We start from the raw sequence: 18,198 nt of genomic DNA on the forward strand, positions 1-18,198 counted from the left end.
AACATTTTTAACATTTCAAATGTCCATATTTGATACATTTAATGTGTCGTTGCATTAGTATACAAAGTATTTGATTTGGAAATAATTTTACTGACCCTAAAAACTTCTGAATACTAATTTCCGTTCATTCCGGTGTATTAACGCCTGTCGTGTTTTTGTTTTGTGGCACACGCAGAAACGCGCATGTTCAGTTTAGCTAAGCTTATAGTGGCTTTTATTCTGACTTTGGTTTACATCGACACATCCTGTTATAAACACTACCGCATGCATACGAAGATGAACAGCATAGATACACCTAACGATTAGCACCGCTAATTAACCACACTTCATTTGTTGCAATGTACTGCAAAAGGACTTCAGCCACAGGTTTATATGTAACGGCTGCACTTCATCGGTGAGTTTGTGTTCAGTCTTTTTTCCGAAATAATTCCCATTATCAAATAAAGCAGACTGCTGTGAATCCAAAGTAAATTCAGCACCTTGGATATTGGGGATGATTGTGAAGGACTTTAATAAGCATGGGTAACTATGATGACTATTGTCCAAATCTGCTTCTGGGATTTACACACTATTGTGTCAATTCACAATGACTATGCAATGACTATGCTTTTTCACGTCCCTCCCATTAGTTCAACTATTGCGTTGGCCGGGGTGTTGGCTTCCTGCTTATGGATATATTAAGTCCTCTGTCTCGACTGCGAGCGTCTTTTCTTGCTCTTGGTCGTTCGCTGTCATCTTCTCGTAGACTCTTCGGTCGCAGCATGGCCTCTGAATCCGTGACGCGCTTTGATTTTCTGGTGATTGGCGGAGGATCAGGAGGGTTGGCCGGTGCCCGGCGGGCGGCTGAACTCGGTGCCGCTGTAGCCGTGATCGAAAGTCACAAACTTGGAGGTACCTGCGTGAGTAAAGACCGTCCAGCTCCCGCAACACCTCATTTCCCTTAGAGCCATGTAGATGTGTTCTTTAGACGAGTTATTTACAGTAATTGGTCGCTGCATTAGTCACATGAACACCGGTGCTTTGGGAAGCCTCCAGATCTAGCGCTTTTTGTGGGGGGTGTTTTTGTGTGAAATGGTTTGCACCAGCCCCTATGCATTTTTGTCTGGTGATATTATTGATTTGGTTCATTAAACATCTCTTTCTGCTATAGGTGAATGTTGGTTGTGTTCCTAAAAAGGTATGTGTTTCTCCCTTTATACTTACACTAAATTGATTAGGTAGTGCTGTCAAATAAAAACGCTCATAAAGTTGTGTCCTTTCTGCATGCTTCCAGGTAATGTGGAACACATCCACCCATGCAGAGTATCTCCATGATCATGAAGACTATGGATTTGAGGGAGCAAAAGCACATTTCAACTGGCAGTAAGATAACGCTTTTTTCTGGGTTGTTTAGATTGATTTTTGTGTATAATATGTTGAGTGTGTAGGATTATGGCAAGCCAGTACAGCATTAAGCATTCTAAAATTGAAAAAAAGAAAATAGCATTGATGGCATTTATTTTTGTTACTAGCATTTTTTTAAATTTACTTGTATAACTTCTAGGGCTGTGTTGGTACAATCGCATCGATACAATGATGTATCGTCACGGAGATTGGACAATACGGGTATCAATACAGCTGTCTCTGTATAGATATCATGGCACGTGCACAGTGGACTGCTCTTAATTTGAATACAAGAACAGCGTAGAAAAGTGCAAGGTTTCTAAAAATGAATGAATAGAGTATAATATATAGGTTACAACCAGGTTTAATCTGGCTGCAGAGGAACACAACCAGGGGGTTGCCTGATATAAAGAGACATAATCCCTGAAACAGAGCTTCACATTTGTGCAGTACGGAAATATCTGCTAAGTGTGTTACTTATTCTTGTCAACCTGGCAATCATGTGTATGTATTCTCTCTCCACTGTGGATAAACTCGCTGGCTTTCTGAAAACACCGGTAAGCTTGCAGTTTAGCGATCTCCACTTCGATAATCTATTCTCAGAAAAGTGTTTCTCTTTTAACAGTGAAGCTGTGGCTTTAATTGCTAAAAACAATAATGTTACCAGCTGCTTGTTGAGAAAGATAATGTAGCTCTTTCTTCAAGGTAGAGAGTGTGTTAATTTGTGCAATGATAACCTACCAGCAATGTAAAGATGATTTTTTTAATATCTCAGAATGAGTTTCAGTTTTACAACAGTCAATCACTGTTTATTAATTCCATAAAAAATAAAATAGAAATAAAAAATAAAATTCTCCCCAGTTCTCTTAAAAAAACAGCATTTCTTTTTCCAAATTTAGCTCGCGTCAAAATCGTAATAGTTTAATGATTAACACGTTGAAGATTGGCGGACTGACTGCTAATTCATAGGGCTCCATTCACACCCACGACGAGAAGTCTTTTCAAGAAAAAAAAAACGAAACAAAAAAACAAATGCTTTAGTTATTTATTGGGCTATATAACTAGGGCTGCGTTATTACTGGAACAGAATTTGCAGTTCACAACTTCACATTCACTTCTAACTAGTATGCATTTCAGTTACCTTTTCTATGTTACTTATTTCACGTATGTTTTCTAATAGTAAGTAATTTTACTAGTAATTATTTCATAGTATTTAAAAATAAGTACTAGTAACATCAGTAAAGTTATTGGTTTTTAAGGGATACATGTAATGACAGCTTGCCATAGAAGATATTGTTTCTGCAAAAAGATGAGGTAATTCGTCTCACAAAAAGGAATTTTTTACTCTTGTGACAGTTGAGGATAGTCAAGTTCCCGCACGCTCTGATGAATTACAGCTTTCAGTATTTGTTTTGCTTCCCTTTTGTGGTATATAATATCAGTGGATGTTTCTGTCAGACACAAAGGCATGAGGTGGAATAGTTTGTTTAGTAGTAGATGAGTTATGCTGTAGAGAGTTCAGCTATCAGGATTTCTGTGATATGACAAAGCTAAATTAATAGAATAAAGTTCACTCTTTGGGTATGTGTATTTTCAGGCTCATTAAACGCAAAAGGGATGCTTACGTTGGTCGCCTGAATCAGATTTACCGGAGCAACCTTGACAAGGTAGGCTGCAATAAGCTACTTTTAAATCAGCAAATTAAATATGAAGTGAAAAATAATTTGTAGTAGATACAAAAAAAAAAACTATATCTATGTTTTATACCAAAATGAGCATGGTTTTAAGGGGACATATCATGAAGAATTAAATTTTCTTGATCTTTTTTTGTACTAGTACTACATTATACTATAAATCTTTACACATAAACCTTAAAACCATGTCAACAAAAAACGTCCAGAAGCGCATTGATAATTGAGAAATGAAGTAGCATAATGAAAATGCATGATATGGCCTCTTTAAACCTTTAAAATTGGTATTGATGTGATGACTGAGAAGTTGTTTGTGGTTGCATACAGGCCAAAATTGAGTCTATTCATGGCTATGCAAGGTTCACAGATGATTCTGAACCCACTGTTGAAGTTAACGGAAAAAAATACACGGCTCCTCATATCTTAATCGCCACTGGCGGCCACCCGTCCACTGTCAGTGAGGATGATGTTCCAGGTGATCTTATGTTTGTTCATTACAAAAAATGTACCTCATTCTGCTTTACTTTTTCAGTGCATTCTTAGAATGCACTTGCCATTAATGTGATTTTTGTACTTATTTTAATCACAGCATCTGCTAAAAACTTCAAATGTCATTATTGCAGGAGCCAGTTTAGGCATTACCAGTGATGGATTCTTTGAACTTGAGTCTTGCCCTAAGTAAGTGATTGATTTCTGATTTCTACTTATATTAATGTATTTTCTCCTTATCCTAAAATAAACGATCACTGTATCCATCTAGACGTAGTGTGATAGTCGGGGCAGGATATATTGCTGTGGAGATGGCTGGTATCCTTTCCACTCTGGGGTCCAAAACATCCATCATCATACGACAAGGAGGGGTAAAAGCCCTGCTTATTGTCACCTGGCTAAATGCTATTGTCATGCATATCACAAAGTAAGCAATGACTGTGTTCTTTCCTTTCAAGGTACTGAGGAACTTTGATGCATTGATAAGCTCAAATTGCACGAAAGAATTGCAAAATCATGGTATTGACTTACGGAAAAATACTCAGGTAACTAGTACTGAGAATTATTAAGAAAGGTATTATGTAGCTGGCCTATCTTTCCAGTGTGATGTATCAGTTTGTTTGGCAGATTTTCAGTTACGATTCCCCCAAAATATATCTTACATCAGTATATCTAAATATTCTAATATTGTTCACAGGTGAGGTCAGTGCAGAAGACTGACAAAGGCATTTTTGTTACGCTGGTGACAAAAGACCCTGACAACAAAGATGCACAGGAGACGTACGACACCATCCATGAGGTGGACTGTCTGCTCTGGGCTATTGGCAGGGAACCCAACACCGTTGGCCTCAATCTCAGTTCAATAGTAAAAATGAATTTTAATTTGATTAATATCTTTTTTTATTATTAATAGCAGCATTGTATCTATAAATATGATTGGTAAAATATTATTAGTAAAAATAATAATAATAAATAGCTAAAAAGCTTAAAGGATTATAAATTAAACTCTTTTGACAACATCTGTGGCATGTTAATTCCCAAAGAAAGAAAATCCTTAAGTTTATAGAAGCTAGAAAAACTATTTTCACAGTAGTGCACTTACAATTGAAACTTTAGGGGATGTATCTGCATATGTTACATTGCATATATTCATGTAATACATATTTAATACATATAATTTTATGAAATTACTTGTTTTGGACCTTGCTATTTTTTATTAAAATGTCATAAATCGATCTTCCAGTGAATTGTCAGACTTGTGATGTATGCTGAACTACTCCAATCATTTAGTTGGATTAAAGGAATATATGAAAAATTTCAAATATGAAAATTTTGTCATCATTTACTCACCCTTATGTTGTTCCAAACCTATAAGTTTTTTTTTTTTCTTATGTTGAACACAAAACAAGGTATTTTGAAGAACCAAACAGTTGTTGGTCCCTATTGACTTCAATAGTGGGGAAATAATTCAACTGTTTGATTCCCAGCATTCTTCAAAATATCTTCTTTTATGTTCAATATAAGACAGAAACTCGTACAGGTTTGGAACGACATGAGAGTGAGTAAATGATGACAAAATTTTAATTTTTTTGGTAAACTGTACCTTTAAATTCTGCTCCTGTCTTACTATCAACCTCAAGCTCTCATTCAGATCTGCCTTAATTCAAATCAATGACAGACTCATAGAACCAAGTCCTTGCCCTACATTTTTATTTTATCAATAATCCATTTTAATAGGATGTACGTTACAATAAGGAAGAAAAGATCTGTCGCTGTTCAGTTAATTTGCAACTTTAACTATGATGCATGTTAAAATGAGACTAGTGTGATAAAATCTGTCTTGCCTATGCAAATTTCTGCACGTAAGAATTATTTTGCTAATGCTTAACTAGAAGTTCATGGACCTACAACAGTAGCTAAAAGGCAGACATACACAACTTTAAAAATTGAATTGAAAAAATACAAGCTGTACATTTCTGCATTTAAACCCTCTGGAATGCATTGTCACATTGCGTAAACACCATTTTTGCTTTTTACAAACAGGAATCATTGAAACATGCCACAGATGCTGTTGATAAAGTTCAACTGAACACAGAACATTTTTTTTAAACCGCAGAACCTACACAAGATAGTATTGTAAGCTTTATATTTGCACTGTTTTAGTTGATAAATTAAGGTTAACAGTTGAATGTATTGTTATTCAGGGTGTGAAGCTTGATGAAAGGGGACAAATCATGGTGGATGAGTTCCAGAACACCACTCGTGCAGGTGTCTATGCAGTTGGGGATGTTTGTGGGAGAGCTCTTCTTACACCTGGTATGGTTTCAGGATTACATCCTAATGGAGAATTTGCTCCTGCATGCATTAAAATCTGTTGGGTGTTTTGTTTGAATACATAGAATAAAAGTATTTAGTACGCGTTCTTAGAAACCAATTTAGTAAGAGATTTAGTCGTAAAAAGTCTTTAAAAAAATCAAGCTTAAAAGATCATGCTGCATGTTGTGTAATTCAGTCATCCTGTGATTCAGTTGGTTTATGTAAATAACACCTTTCATATTGTGTCAGATCCTCCATACATGAAGAAGTTGATTTTGTGCATTTTTTGTTACTGTAGCGACATCAACTGGTCAGAGTAGATTGGACATGCCATTCATCACACTTTTTTAATTAAACAGTTTATCATCTGTTTGAGGATGTATATTCTTTTTTTTCTGATAAGCTGTTGTTGTTTCCTGTTTTTGTTTGTATGGATAGTTGCTATTGCTGCTGGCAGAAAGCTTGCTCACCGGCTGTTTGAGGGCAAAGCAGACTCCAAAATCAATTATAATAACATCCCTACTGTTGTGTTCAGCCACCCACCTATTGGCACAGTGGGACTAACTGAAGGTGAGCTTACGTACAAATAATGCTTCCTTACAGTATCTTGAAGATCAAACTCCATATGCAGCATTATTATTTTAGTATAATTTATATACCATCATATGTCTTAATGTATTAATATTTTGGTTTGATTTAATAATCTATCTATCTGTCTGTCTATCTATCTAGCTATCTGACAGTTTGTAAACAGTATCAGGAATTACTTAAGACATGCAGTTGTGTTTGCATCTGACCTCATTACATATGCATTTGTAGGAGTTTCCCTTTCAAGTCTACAAGGCTCAAGTCTACTTTATTTATAAAGCCCTTTCCACTACAAAGTAGACTAAAGGACTATACAGCAACACAACAAAACTACAATAGTAATCAACAATAATAAAAAAAAACAATTAAAACAAATTACATAAAAAAATCTGCAATTAAAAGTCATAGAAAACAAGTATGTTTTGACGTGAGATTTAAAAACATCAACTGATGGTGCAGATCTGATGTCAGGTGGAAGAGTATTCCACAGTCTTGGGCCAGCAACTGAAAATGCACGATCCCCTTTAGTTTTCAGACGAGTCTTCAGAATTGAGAACAGTAAGCAGTTGAATGATCTTTGAGGTCTACAAGAGTTCATATGAATCAGGTCCTTAATATATTCTGGAGCCATATCATGGACGGCTTTAAAAATATGCTCCCTTTTCTTTGTGCTAGTAAGGAGCCTCGGAGCTGTGTTCTGTACCAACTGCAATTTTGAGATAAGAGATTGGCTTACTCCCAAATAAAGAGTATTGCAGTAGTCCAAACGGGAGGAGATGAATGCATGAATTACTATCTCAAGGTCTGGAACAGACAAAAATGACTTAATTTTTGCAATAGTCCTCAACTGAAAAAAGCAACATTTCACCACACATTTTGTCTGGTGATCAAACGTTAGAGCTGAGTCAAAAATTACACCCAAATTTCTTATTTTGGACTGCACATTAGTTGTCCATGTACCTAATACATAGTTTATGTCACTGTCAACCTTATTTGGCCCAAAAATGGTTACTTCAGATTTACTCGCATTTAGCTGTAGGCGATTTTGCTCTAACCAGCATTTCACTTCCTCAAGACATAACAAAGATGAATGAGAACTTTATCCTCCAGATCTAATAGGCAAGTAAATCTGAATATCATCAATATAAAGATAAGACATACTGTGTTTTTTAAAAATAAGGCCTAAAGGCAACAGAAAAAGTGTAAACAGAATAGACCCCAAAATGGAGCCCTGAGGTACTCCACAGTCTGAAGACTGAAGAGGATGAAAATTCCCCAGCCCTCACTGAAAAAGACTGTCCCTTCAAATAAGAAGAAAACCATTTTAAAACAGTCCCTCTCAGCCCCACTACATGTTCTAAACGATTAATAAGAATATGGTGATCTATTAGATCAAAAGCTGCACTAAGGTTGAGCATAATTAAAGCTCCTCAACTACCCCAGTCTGCAATGAGTAACAAATAATTGGAAACTCGCAATAAAGCTGATTCAGTGCTGTGTCCTGTCCTAAAACCAGACTGAAAAGCATCTAGCACATCATTATTAGCCAGCTGAGAGCTCAGCTGAGATAAAACCACTTTCTCCAGTATTTTTTAAATGCAAGGCAGCTTTGTAATTGGCCGGTAATTCATGAATTCCAAAGGGTCTAGAGCAGACTTCTTGAGAATGGGCTGAATGACCTTTCAGATGCAAAATTTATTGGAGGAGATGATTTACAGAAACTTCATGCAATTTTTTTCAAAACTCTAGACACATAATTCACAACCGATGATCAAAATCAAAGTGTCTATTCATTTCATTACAATGATCTTACTATCAATTGATACAACTTCTCAAAATGCTACGTAACTGTTGCATTACTCTTGAAGCATAGTTTTTATGGAAAATGATTCAATTCAAGTTTATTTGTATAGCGCTTTTCACGATGCAAATCATTGCAAAGCAGCTTTACAGAAAATTTAAGTTTCTACATTATATTTAGTAATAGCTTATCAGTGGTGACTATCTCAAGTTGATGTCCATATGGCAGAAATGTATGGTAAAAATCAAGCAGTTAGTTAATGTCATGTAATCAAACAGGCGGTGAACACTATTAACAGTAATTATTATATGTTGCGATCAAACTTATGGCAAAATTTCGTAGTTTTGTGTGTTGTCTGATGGTTGGCATTATCTGAGGTCTTCTGAGAGGTTGGCAATCCCCCAAAAACCTTAATCATTGTTATCAGTATTTGTTTTTTGTACAGTAAATGTATTTTTAGAAGGTGATAGAAGCTGATGAAAACCATTCATGTTTTTGGATAAGGCAGGCTTTAACCTGGCCAAGACATGGAGGAAAGGTTGAGAATGGCCCAGAACGATGTTCGCTGGGGGGCCTGAAGGAGACCAATGTCAGACCTGGATTTGGCCTGTCAGAAGATTTTTTTTCCAAGATGTTCAATAAAAAACATCCATTATGATGTGTATGAGAACCTGTGGCCAAATTCTCAAGACAGGGTTGATAAAAACATAGACGTGCAGCGAGGAACACTGCAGCTGACTTTCTACTGTAGGCCTAAGTTTTTTGAAAAACCTGTTGTGAGTTGATTATTTCATCAATAATTTTAAAATTTTCAGTAGAAACATAATCCAATAGAACCAATGAATAAAGCATAGAACCAATGAATGTGTAGAACCATAATGAAAGCTGCATCATGTGTTTTGAACAGCTATATTTAATGACTATACTAACCACTACACATTGAAACTATGGGTATCTTGTGTGTGGGTGATCTAAAGTAATGTTCCTATGATATTTCATAATAAATTATTTTTTTTTTTAACCAATGCTTCTGCAAATGCAAGGCTTCTTTAAATATAAAAATGCAATATGCAAAGTTTTGAACATTGGACAGCTTGTTACAAATAATGTTTTGGGTTATGTGTCTAGAGTTTTAAAAAATTACATCAAGGTTCTGAAATTGGTGACAAAATGATTGTGGAAAAACTGTAAATGAATCATAGTGATTGACTAAGGTTTGCGATGGTCAATTTACTTACTTGTGCCATTATTACTTACTTGTGCCATTATTTAACACCTCAAAAAAACAAAAACATACTGTAACCCATTTTGAGCCTGTGTTGTTAGTAGATTCCACACACCTGATTATCATCAGCTCTGCTTTTTTTCAACTCTATGCTAATTTGTGCTGCTTTTAGTAGATTGCGTTGGTCATTACGGAAATTATCCGACTGAGTCTGTGTTCGTTAATTCCAGCAGCGTCAGGATCACCAGCAACACTTTCCACTCCCATCAGTGCTTTTATGGGTTTGCGAACAGGACACTAATTTGCCCTGTTTAGTTAATCTGGCCCTAAGTCTGCATGTAGCATGGCCTAATGTTTGTTCAGTATACTGACTGACTGACATCTTGACTAATCGTTTGAGCTACCCTTACAAAATCTATATAAAAATATCATGTTTTGCAGATGAAGCAATCAAGACCTGGGGAAAGGACAATGTGAAGACTTATACTACTTCTTTCACCCCCATGTATTATGCCATCACTACTCGAAAGAGTCAGTGCATCATGAAGTTGGTGTGTGCTGGCAAAAATGAGAAGGTGAGGTCATAATCAGTCCATCAGTCATCATGCAGCATAAAATATCAAGAAGGATCTGGAATAATATATTTTATTATAACATTTTGCTGTTACATTAATTCATTTTCAATAAGTCTCTTTTCTTTTTAAGGTTGTTGGTCTCCATATGCAGGGTTTTGGCTGTGATGAGATGCTTCAGGGTTTTGCTGTGGCTGTTAACATGGGAGCTACTAAAGAAGACTTTGACAGAACCATTGCTATCCACCCGACATCCTCAGAGGAGCTAGTAACACTACGCTAATCAAGTGTTCATATTCCAACATGGCTCTACACAACAGCTTTGTTCCAATCTAAACAATAAAAAAATATAATTTCTTTGACTATTTTCTCAACATTAGTATTTTGTAATGACAAGAAGCATTGGTTTGTTATATCTCTGGGGTCATATATTAGTGCCAGTGATTAAGAAAGACACATTATAACCATTCATCAGGCTGCCTCTTGTACATTGCATTGTTGTACCCCACTGCTCCGATTTTTCACAGGTATTGTTTGATTGGAACAGGTTCAGGTGAAGGCTTGATGAAAAGTGAAATTAAATCTAATTGTGGTCAAACGCTTTTACTTTATGCTTACATTTTTGGAAAATTGGATTCAGAGAGTTACTTTCCAACAGTAATGGGTAGTAAGTAGTGCTTATTCAATATATGTAAAATAAAATTGTGGATATGCACAGTTCAGCACTTGGGCATAGACCCTGAATACATTTACAAAAATATTTTGTCAGTGTGGTTAATTGATCTTTTCTTAAATTCTGTTTTGATGCATTGTCAATATACTTTTAATAAACCTGTTAATTTTCATAAATATGCAAAATACTATTGACATGTCAATTCTTCATAAGCTTAAAGTGTTGCATTTATAAGAGGCACTAAGTGCTAGTGAAGTTATATAAAGCAACTGATCAGATTCATTAATATGCAAATATAGATTGTGACACTATGATTGTAAAATAGTGTTGGTATTAGCAATATTTTCTTGCTTAACATTTATTCAGCTGCTTTCATTTAACACTGTTTTACAAAGAAATTGAGGAATTTCCTTCATCTATAGGAGTTTAAATGAAAGGAGACTGAGGTTTTATATCAATATGTTTGGCTGTCAGCTAAACTTAGTCTATAAATACCGTTATTTTTGGATGTGGTGGTGATTCAAAGGTTGTATTAATCAGTTAATATTCTGAAGTGTTAGCAGAAAATGTCCATTTTGAGCGCATTGTATTTGGAATAAAGTTCCCTTTCAAATCTCTCTCTATATATATATAGCACATTGAAAAGCCTATATTAATATACTTGCTTGTGTTTTACAAATTGCGTCTACACGTCCAGCCAAAAGTTTGGGATTGGTAAGACTAAGTTTTTGAAAGGTTTCTTACTCAACATTGCTGCAAATAAAAAGTGTTACCGTGAAAGAATTAAACTTAACATAGGCTTTAAAATATTGTAGTGGAGGCAAAGCCTGTAGCAGTTACTACTACTGGATTGAAAACCACGTTATTCGGTTAAACTTAATTTGTTCAGGGAATGTTTACCCAAGAGATTAAAAGACATCAACCTTTAAGCATTATGGAAAGAAAACATTTGAAAATGGTTGAGAAATGGCATCGAGAAAGGAGATAAGAGACCACATACAAAAGTAAATGTGAAAAGTTTTTAATGGTTAAAAGGCTTATACGGCCACTGCTGGATCAAATTAAATACTTAAAAACAGTTTTACAATAGGAACGGTGAAATACCATTAAAACAGAAATTAAGTTACAATTAAAAACAAAAGAGGTCATGAAGTGAAACAATGAGCTGCTTAATTTCATTACCCCTGAGTTTCATCTCAAACGATGGACAATCAATAAACCCAAAACCGATCATACAGAAGCCTACATGGTTTTTTTTTTTTTTTTTTATATACCAGGATCGACTTGCGTAAACAGGACTAAACAAAGAAAAACGCAACGCGTGTCTGCTGGTACTGGCACAGAACAATTCTCATTTAAACCCAATACCAAACAATTCGTTTTGAAAGTCCAGTGTCCAAATAGTTTGCGTAAAAAAAAAAAAAAAAAAATACGAAGTACAGCTTAAAGAGTCACATTAGTGCTTCTAATATCCACCATAGCCACCTCTTCCATATCCTCCACCGCCGCCGCCGCCGCGTGGGTAGGGTCCACTGCTCCTGCCGGAGTAGTAGCCTGCTTTCATAGCGCCGTAACCCGAAGGCTGCTGTCCATAACCCTCGCCGAAGTCACTGTAGCCATTCCCGTATCCACCGCCCATCTGGTCACTATAGCCTCCTCCGTAGCTACTTTGGGTTTCGTAGTTGCCATCGTTACCGTAGCCGCCGTTCTGAGAGCCGTAGTCGCTATAGTAACCGCCCCTTCCGCCGCCATAGCTGCTTCCCCGGCCCATTCCTCGGCCTCCCCTGCCGCCGCGACCGCCGGAAGCTTGCATCTCTTGTTTGGTGAGCGCCTTCTTCACCTCCACCTTGTGTCCGATGATCATGTGGAACTTCATGACGACGGCTTTATCGGCGGAGTCGTTGTCTTCAAAGTAAACAAAACCGAAGCCTCGCTTTTTCCCGGTGTCTTTGTCGGTGATGACCTGAGCCTTCTCGATGGCACCGAACTGAGAGAAATACTCATGGAGGTGTTCGTCCTCGATTTCGTCTTTCAGTCCCCCGACAAATATTTTCTTGACCTTGGCTAGTGCCTCCGGTCTACCGGCGTCTTCCCGAGCCACCGCTCGCTTCAGATCCACGTTGTTGCCGTCCACGACATGAGGCCTAGCGGCCATGGCGGCGTCTGCTTCCTCTACGCTCGAGTACGTTACAAAGCCGAAGCACCGGGAGCGCTGCAGCGGCTGGTTCATCACCACTACGCAGTCGGTCAGCTGTCCATATTGTTCAAAATGTGCCCGCAAGCCTTCGTCGGTTGTTTGGACGTTTAAACCGCCAACAAACAGTTTACAAAGCTGGTTAGTCATTTTCTTGCAATGGACGACTGAGAACACGCGGAACGGAAGAAAGAAGGCAATGCGTTTGAAACGCGGGGGCGGTGCCTTTTGTGCGCGTAAACACATGCGTAGTGAACTCTGATTGGCTACAAAGTAAAGCACCTAAATCAAACCCATCCAAGACGCATTGTGCTGGAGCTAAAATCAAAGCTAATTTGTGAATCCATTCGTTTTGGGGTTAAAACGTATTTGTGTGTGTTTGTGAAGATAAAATTTTGAGTTAATGTGTTATGTGAGAACTTGACAGCAGGTACATTTCTGTTGCAGTTCTACTTATGATGTATGACACTTAAATAAATCAAATCAATCAAAAAATCAATCTACTCTGAATCCAGGAAATACCCTGGAAATATCAGGGAATTGAAAAAGTGTGATTTTATAGACATTGTTATTGTAAAAAAAAAAAAAGTTCTTTCTTGTTATACTTAGTATTGTAGTATTTATTTTGCTGCAAAAAATCTTTGAGCGCAATTTATATAAAATATATATTTATTAAATCTGTGTCAAGGGGTAAATTTCCAAAAGCTAAGAAATCAGGCGAAACACACACGAAATAGAACTATGAGCTTTTAAACCCCCTTTCATAGTTAAATCCTGTCTTGGAATAAAGACATTTTACAGATTTATGGCGTTTACCATATTATGATGACAGTTCATAAGCATCTTGGTGAGCAGAACTACTGTACACAAATCACAAATGTGTTTCATCGATTCCAAGTATATTTTTTTATTAGAAAAATAGTATATTTTTGTAGAATAGGCTGAAAGCACTATGAAAAAACTCCGTTAACGCTAGGCCTATAAATGCCTCAACTAGGTCTTTATGTATTACACTGATCACTTTGTGGAACAATTAAAAATTATATACGTGACGTCTTATTTGAAAGTAGGCCAACCTAGGACAATGTGACTTCATTGTTCACTGTGTGTTGATATGTACACCTGTTGCATGAAGGTATACACTTTATTCCAATGTTTGTTTGTTTTTTGTTAAAAGTGAAAGGTTGTCACCATTTTAAAACAAGCAAGCCAATTAAGGTGACTGTGGTGAGAGTATTGGGAAGTACTGAGGAGTTTCCTGGGAGAGAAGAAGAGCAGGACACCTGCAGTAATATTTAAGTGTACGTCTGATTTTTGTATCTGCAAGTGATTTTTGCATACAAAAAAAAACTTTTTCCACAGCAAGAGCAGTAAAATAATCATATACATGAAATACAGTGTTATACACTCTTAAATTAGTTCAAACTACTATTCGAGGTTAAATATTTATATATGGTACATATAAAGAGATCAGACATAAGATCACATATCAGCTAACACACAAGATTGGCACTGCTATTGCTTGTAAATTACAGTTGTGAATGTTTGACATTCAGAAACTTTTCTAAATCATTAAAGTACCTGACTTATTGGCTTCATTACCATTTATTTGCAAGTAACACGTTGCAGTTATTCTTTATAGCACAAATACATAAGCATTTTGTGCTAGAATGTATATTCTAAAATGCATACCATCATCAGAGTGCCTGTATCAATATTACAATGTATAACAGTACTATTTAGCTGATGTAAAAAGAGCTGTTTGCATGTTATGCAGGACTAATTTAAATGTGATGCTTCAAATCCCCCTGCCTAATCTATTGGACCACCTGTCTGTCTCTCCAGCCCTACATATCACTATAGATTTACCCATAGGAATAAACTCATTCCATGCACATAATCCACAAATACAAAAGAATCATTTCAAACTTTTATTAAAATATATACAGATATTTATAAAAACACGTTAAAAGTGAGACACTAAAAATTCCATGTTGACATTTCACCAGTCCAGATTAAAATCATAAATACTCTGGATCGTGTAGATAACCAAACTCCATGGCCACAGTTGATGTGGGCAGAGTCCGGCATCTAAGGTCGCCTGGGGAGGAAGACAGGAAGAAAGGGGAACACATTAGTCATGCAAGATAATAATACAAAAAAATTGATCAAGAAAAAAAAATCCTTTAAATGGCATATTAAGTTAAGGCCCTAATTAGCCGCGGTGTTACAAACCCAAATTCCATCGCACCAGTTCATGTAAAGTCCACTTGACTTATGGATGGAGACTAATTAAAAACTTAAGGAATAAATATAATCCATTTATGAAAGAAAATTGCAATACTTGACCAACACGTAGTGAAGACAGGTTGATTACATACCTAGATCGCAGGATGATATCCTAATGAGATATTTCAGTCCTATCACAATCGAACCCAGGTACTGAACAGGTTCCCTGTACAAACAAACTGCTACAGCTATTTTGAAGTACTGGAATAACTGAAAGAACACCTATATGTGGGAATCAAGAGTAAATATAAACCATAAACACTATATAAATATATACCACTGAATGTGGGGCAGTGTTAGGTTAAATGTCAAGTAATAATGCAACTACACATATATGCTTAAATGACTAACTCAGGTGTGGTGGAAACCCCTTAGTTAAAGTCTATCAGCCAAAACGCCGTCTGAAAGGATAATTAAGCTGTGAAACTTTTATTTAAAAAGTAACATACAATTGCATATCAATGTTTAACAATACTGGATTGATCTGAAGACATAATATACAATACACAAGAGAATGTTGGAAGTAATGATGCTCATACAGCGTTGAACTGAACCATGAATGGGTTTCTGCGCTGGTTTACAAAATAAGAGAAATGACGTAGTCTAATCTATCCCATCATGATAAACTAGTTTGGAAAAACTCGTGGTAGGTTTTATACAGACGAACACAAACTCAAAACTGCATGCGTTAACCCCCCCCATGACAATAGGCAACAGTTTAGATAGAAAACAGGTCTACTGAGAATGCATTTTGACAACAAATCGCCAGTGTTGAACAAAACTGAATTTTAAAACGAATGGTTTACGAACAAATCGCATCTTAAAAAAAAGAAAAGAAAAAGAAAACCAGGGCCTCGAAGTTTCGCTGCATGCCCTAAAACGTGGAAATTAAATGATATTATATATATATATAATAGAACATGTCCTACAACTAAAGCTGGTCGAGCAACTCAGGTTTCTGGGAAGAGATCTTCTTCCTACCTGTTAAGAATTGAGGTCTTTAAGGTATGCTTTCACAGTGTCCGCCATCTCTTGCATGGCCGGGTGAATGAGCCCAATGTAGAAACCGAGAGAACTTAGAGAGGAGGAGGGATGGGGGGAGGGCTGCTTTTCGAGTCTTTCCCAACACGCTTTAGTAGCCTCCGTAGCCACCCCTGGGGTAACTAGGCCCGCCGCCACGGGGGTAAGGGGCTCCTCCGCTTCTGCCGGCGTACGTGCTTCCACCTTTCATGGGCCCATAGCCGGAGGACTGCTGGCCGTATCCGCTGCCAAAGTCACTGTAACCGTTACCACCGCCATAGCCACCCATCTGTTCGCCGTAGCCTCCTCCGTATCCACCCCCGTAGCCTCCTCCGTAGCCGCCGCTTCCATAGCCGCCGCTGTAGCCGCCATCACTCGCGCCATAGCCACCCCCGTAGCCGCCGTAGCTTCCTCTCCCGCCGCCGAAGCCATTTTGATTCCGCCCCATACCTCTTCCTCCTCCTCTCCCCCTGCCGCCCCGAGCTCCGCCGCCGGCCTGGATCTCTTGCTTCGTGAGCGCTTTCTTGACCTCCACTTTGTGTCCGTTGATCATGTGGAACTTGAGCACGACGGCTTTGTCGGCCGAGTCGTTATCTTCAAAGTGGACAAAGCCGAACCCGCGCTTCTTGCCGGTGTCTTTGTCGGTGATGACTTCGGATTTCTCGATCATGCCGAACTGCGAGAAATACTCGGTGAGGGTGTTCTCCTCGATGTCCTCTTTTAGGCCCCCGACGAATATCTTCTTGACTTTGGCGAGAGCTTCGGGCTTTCCGGCGTCTTCCCGAGCCACGGCTCTCTTCAGCTCCACGGTTTTACCGTCTACCACATGTGGCCTGGCGGCCATTGCTGCATCAGCCTCCTCTGCGGTGGAGTACGTTACGAAGCCGAAACAACGAGACCGCTGAAGTTGATCGTTTTGGACCACCACGCAGTCCGTTAGTTTACCGTACTGTTCAAAATGAGCGCGGAGCCCATCGTTAGTTGTTTGGACGTTCAGGCCACCAACGAAAAGTTTGCAGAGCTGCTCCATTGCTGACATATTGTTCCGCTAGACCGCCGTAACTGACAAGAAAGGGCCTTTTTTTTGGAAAAAAACGACTGTCGTCATGACGCAGTGTTCTCTCCTGCAGTAAGACACGCCCCTTCGCTGGAAAAGGCGGGCTTTGTGGAATTTTGTCAAAAAAATAATAAAAATCACATATCACTGAATTTTAAATAGCATAAAAAACACGTATTTTCTAACATATAAAATGTCAAATAAAAACCTACCAATTTGTATAAATGTGAATGTCAAATGAAAATATAATTTTAATTTTAAAATAAACTTCTCAAATATGCATCTTGTCTTCTACAACGCAGTATGTAAAATTCGTTTGACCATTTTTAATTTATGTAATAGCACAAAATGTGAAAGTCAACTCCTAGGTCTAAAACTGGCATTTTAAAAACCCATAGGCTATGAATTTTCTAGGAACCATTCTAGAAAATAATAATTCTTTGCAGGGTTTTAGAACTAGAACCTAATCAGCTGTAATTGCTCCATATTCAACATTTACTTCTGAGAAAACGAATACAGATATCTAGAACTAACTATTTGGATGCAATACAAACATTATGAAACACATCAGGTAAAAGACAGAGAGATTCACATGAATTCACATTTGACAGTTTCTGGGTCATTTGTGTCACTCTTCGTAGCATTTTTCTGGCCTGAATAATTTCTAACACTGACTATCATCCATATCATCATAGATTTGATGGCAGCTTTATTTGTCTAAAAAATATTTATGGATTGTGCTATTGATTATAGTGGTAACATGAAATAGTTAAACAAACCCTATTGTAATATATTTATTTACATTATTTATATTCACTCAGGCTAGGGGCCTATATGCACACTATACACACAATTTTTTTTATTTTATTTTTTCTAGTGAGGCCGGTGGAAAAGTGTAGT

General features: G+C 37.4%; 2 protein-coding genes across 7 annotated transcripts; one reads left to right on the forward strand and one right to left on the reverse strand.

The window, feature by feature from the left end:
• The first annotated feature begins 167 nt into the window (after window positions 1-167).
• Window positions 168-11,356, forward strand: LOC306883749 (glutathione reductase-like). Of its 4 annotated transcripts, none has more exons than XM_079439200.1 (14): window positions 168-394; window positions 630-899; window positions 1,151-1,177; window positions 1,274-1,362; window positions 2,981-3,050; window positions 3,402-3,549; window positions 3,698-3,752; window positions 3,835-3,934; window positions 4,022-4,108; window positions 4,261-4,428; window positions 5,768-5,879; window positions 6,318-6,449; window positions 9,935-10,068; window positions 10,199-11,356. In XM_079439200.1, the coding sequence occupies exons 2-14, from the start codon at window positions 669-671 to the stop codon at window positions 10,346-10,348; spliced, it is 1,503 nt and encodes a 500-aa protein (XP_079295326.1). In that variant the 5' UTR covers window positions 168-394; window positions 630-668; the 3' UTR covers window positions 10,349-11,356. The 4 variants fall into 4 exon arrangements, with proteins under 4 accessions (XP_079295326.1, XP_079295325.1, XP_079295327.1 ...); XM_079439199.1 differs by having other exon boundaries at window positions 217-394; window positions 746-899; XM_079439201.1 differs by having other exon boundaries at window positions 241-522.
• Window positions 11,357-12,071: 715 nt separating this feature from the next.
• On the reverse strand, window positions 12,072-17,572 carry LOC306883751 (heterogeneous nuclear ribonucleoprotein A0-like). Of its 3 annotated transcripts, XR_013785385.1 has the most exons (3): window positions 16,203-17,572; window positions 15,314-15,443; window positions 14,851-15,033 (listed from the first exon to the last, which is right to left on the reverse strand). XR_013785385.1 is itself a non-coding variant. In XM_079439203.1 (2 exons), exons 1-2 carry the CDS (start codon window positions 17,278-17,280, stop codon window positions 12,204-12,206), a joined length of 924 nt encoding a protein of 307 aa, XP_079295329.1. In that variant the 5' UTR covers window positions 17,281-17,308; the 3' UTR covers window positions 12,072-12,203. The 3 variants fall into 3 exon arrangements, 1 of the variants encoding a protein (XP_079295329.1); XM_079439203.1 differs by lacking the exons at window positions 14,851-15,033; window positions 15,314-15,443 and adding an exon at window positions 12,072-12,292 and having other exon boundaries at window positions 16,446-17,308; XR_013785384.1 differs by lacking the exon at window positions 15,314-15,443.
• Between the last annotated feature and the right edge of the window lie 626 nt (window positions 17,573-18,198).

This window comes from Barbus barbus (genome assembly GCF_936440315.1).
Source record: "Barbus barbus genome assembly, chromosome: 17".
In the NCBI taxonomy this organism is placed as follows: Eukaryota; Metazoa; Chordata; class Actinopteri; order Cypriniformes; family Cyprinidae; genus Barbus; species Barbus barbus.

Coding starts and splice junctions, on each gene's coding strand:
- LOC306883751 (XM_079439203.1), bottom strand. CDS start 17,280: ATGTCAGCAATGGAGCAGCTCTGCAAACTTTTCGTTGGTGGCCTGAAC. Junction 12,293..16,445: donor CGGCTATGGGCCCATGAAAG/GTGGAAGCACGT, acceptor CTATGAAAGCAG/GCTACTACTCCGGCAGGAGC.
- LOC306883749 (XM_079439200.1), top strand. CDS start 669: ATGGATATATTAAGTCCTCTGTCTCGACTGCGAGCGTCTTTTCTTGCT. Junction 3,935..4,021: donor TCATCATACGACAAGGAGGG/GTAAAAGCCCTG, acceptor TTTCCTTTCAAG/GTACTGAGGAACTTTGATGC. Junction 5,880..6,317: donor GAGAGCTCTTCTTACACCTG/GTATGGTTTCAG, acceptor TTGTATGGATAG/TTGCTATTGCTGCTGGCAGA.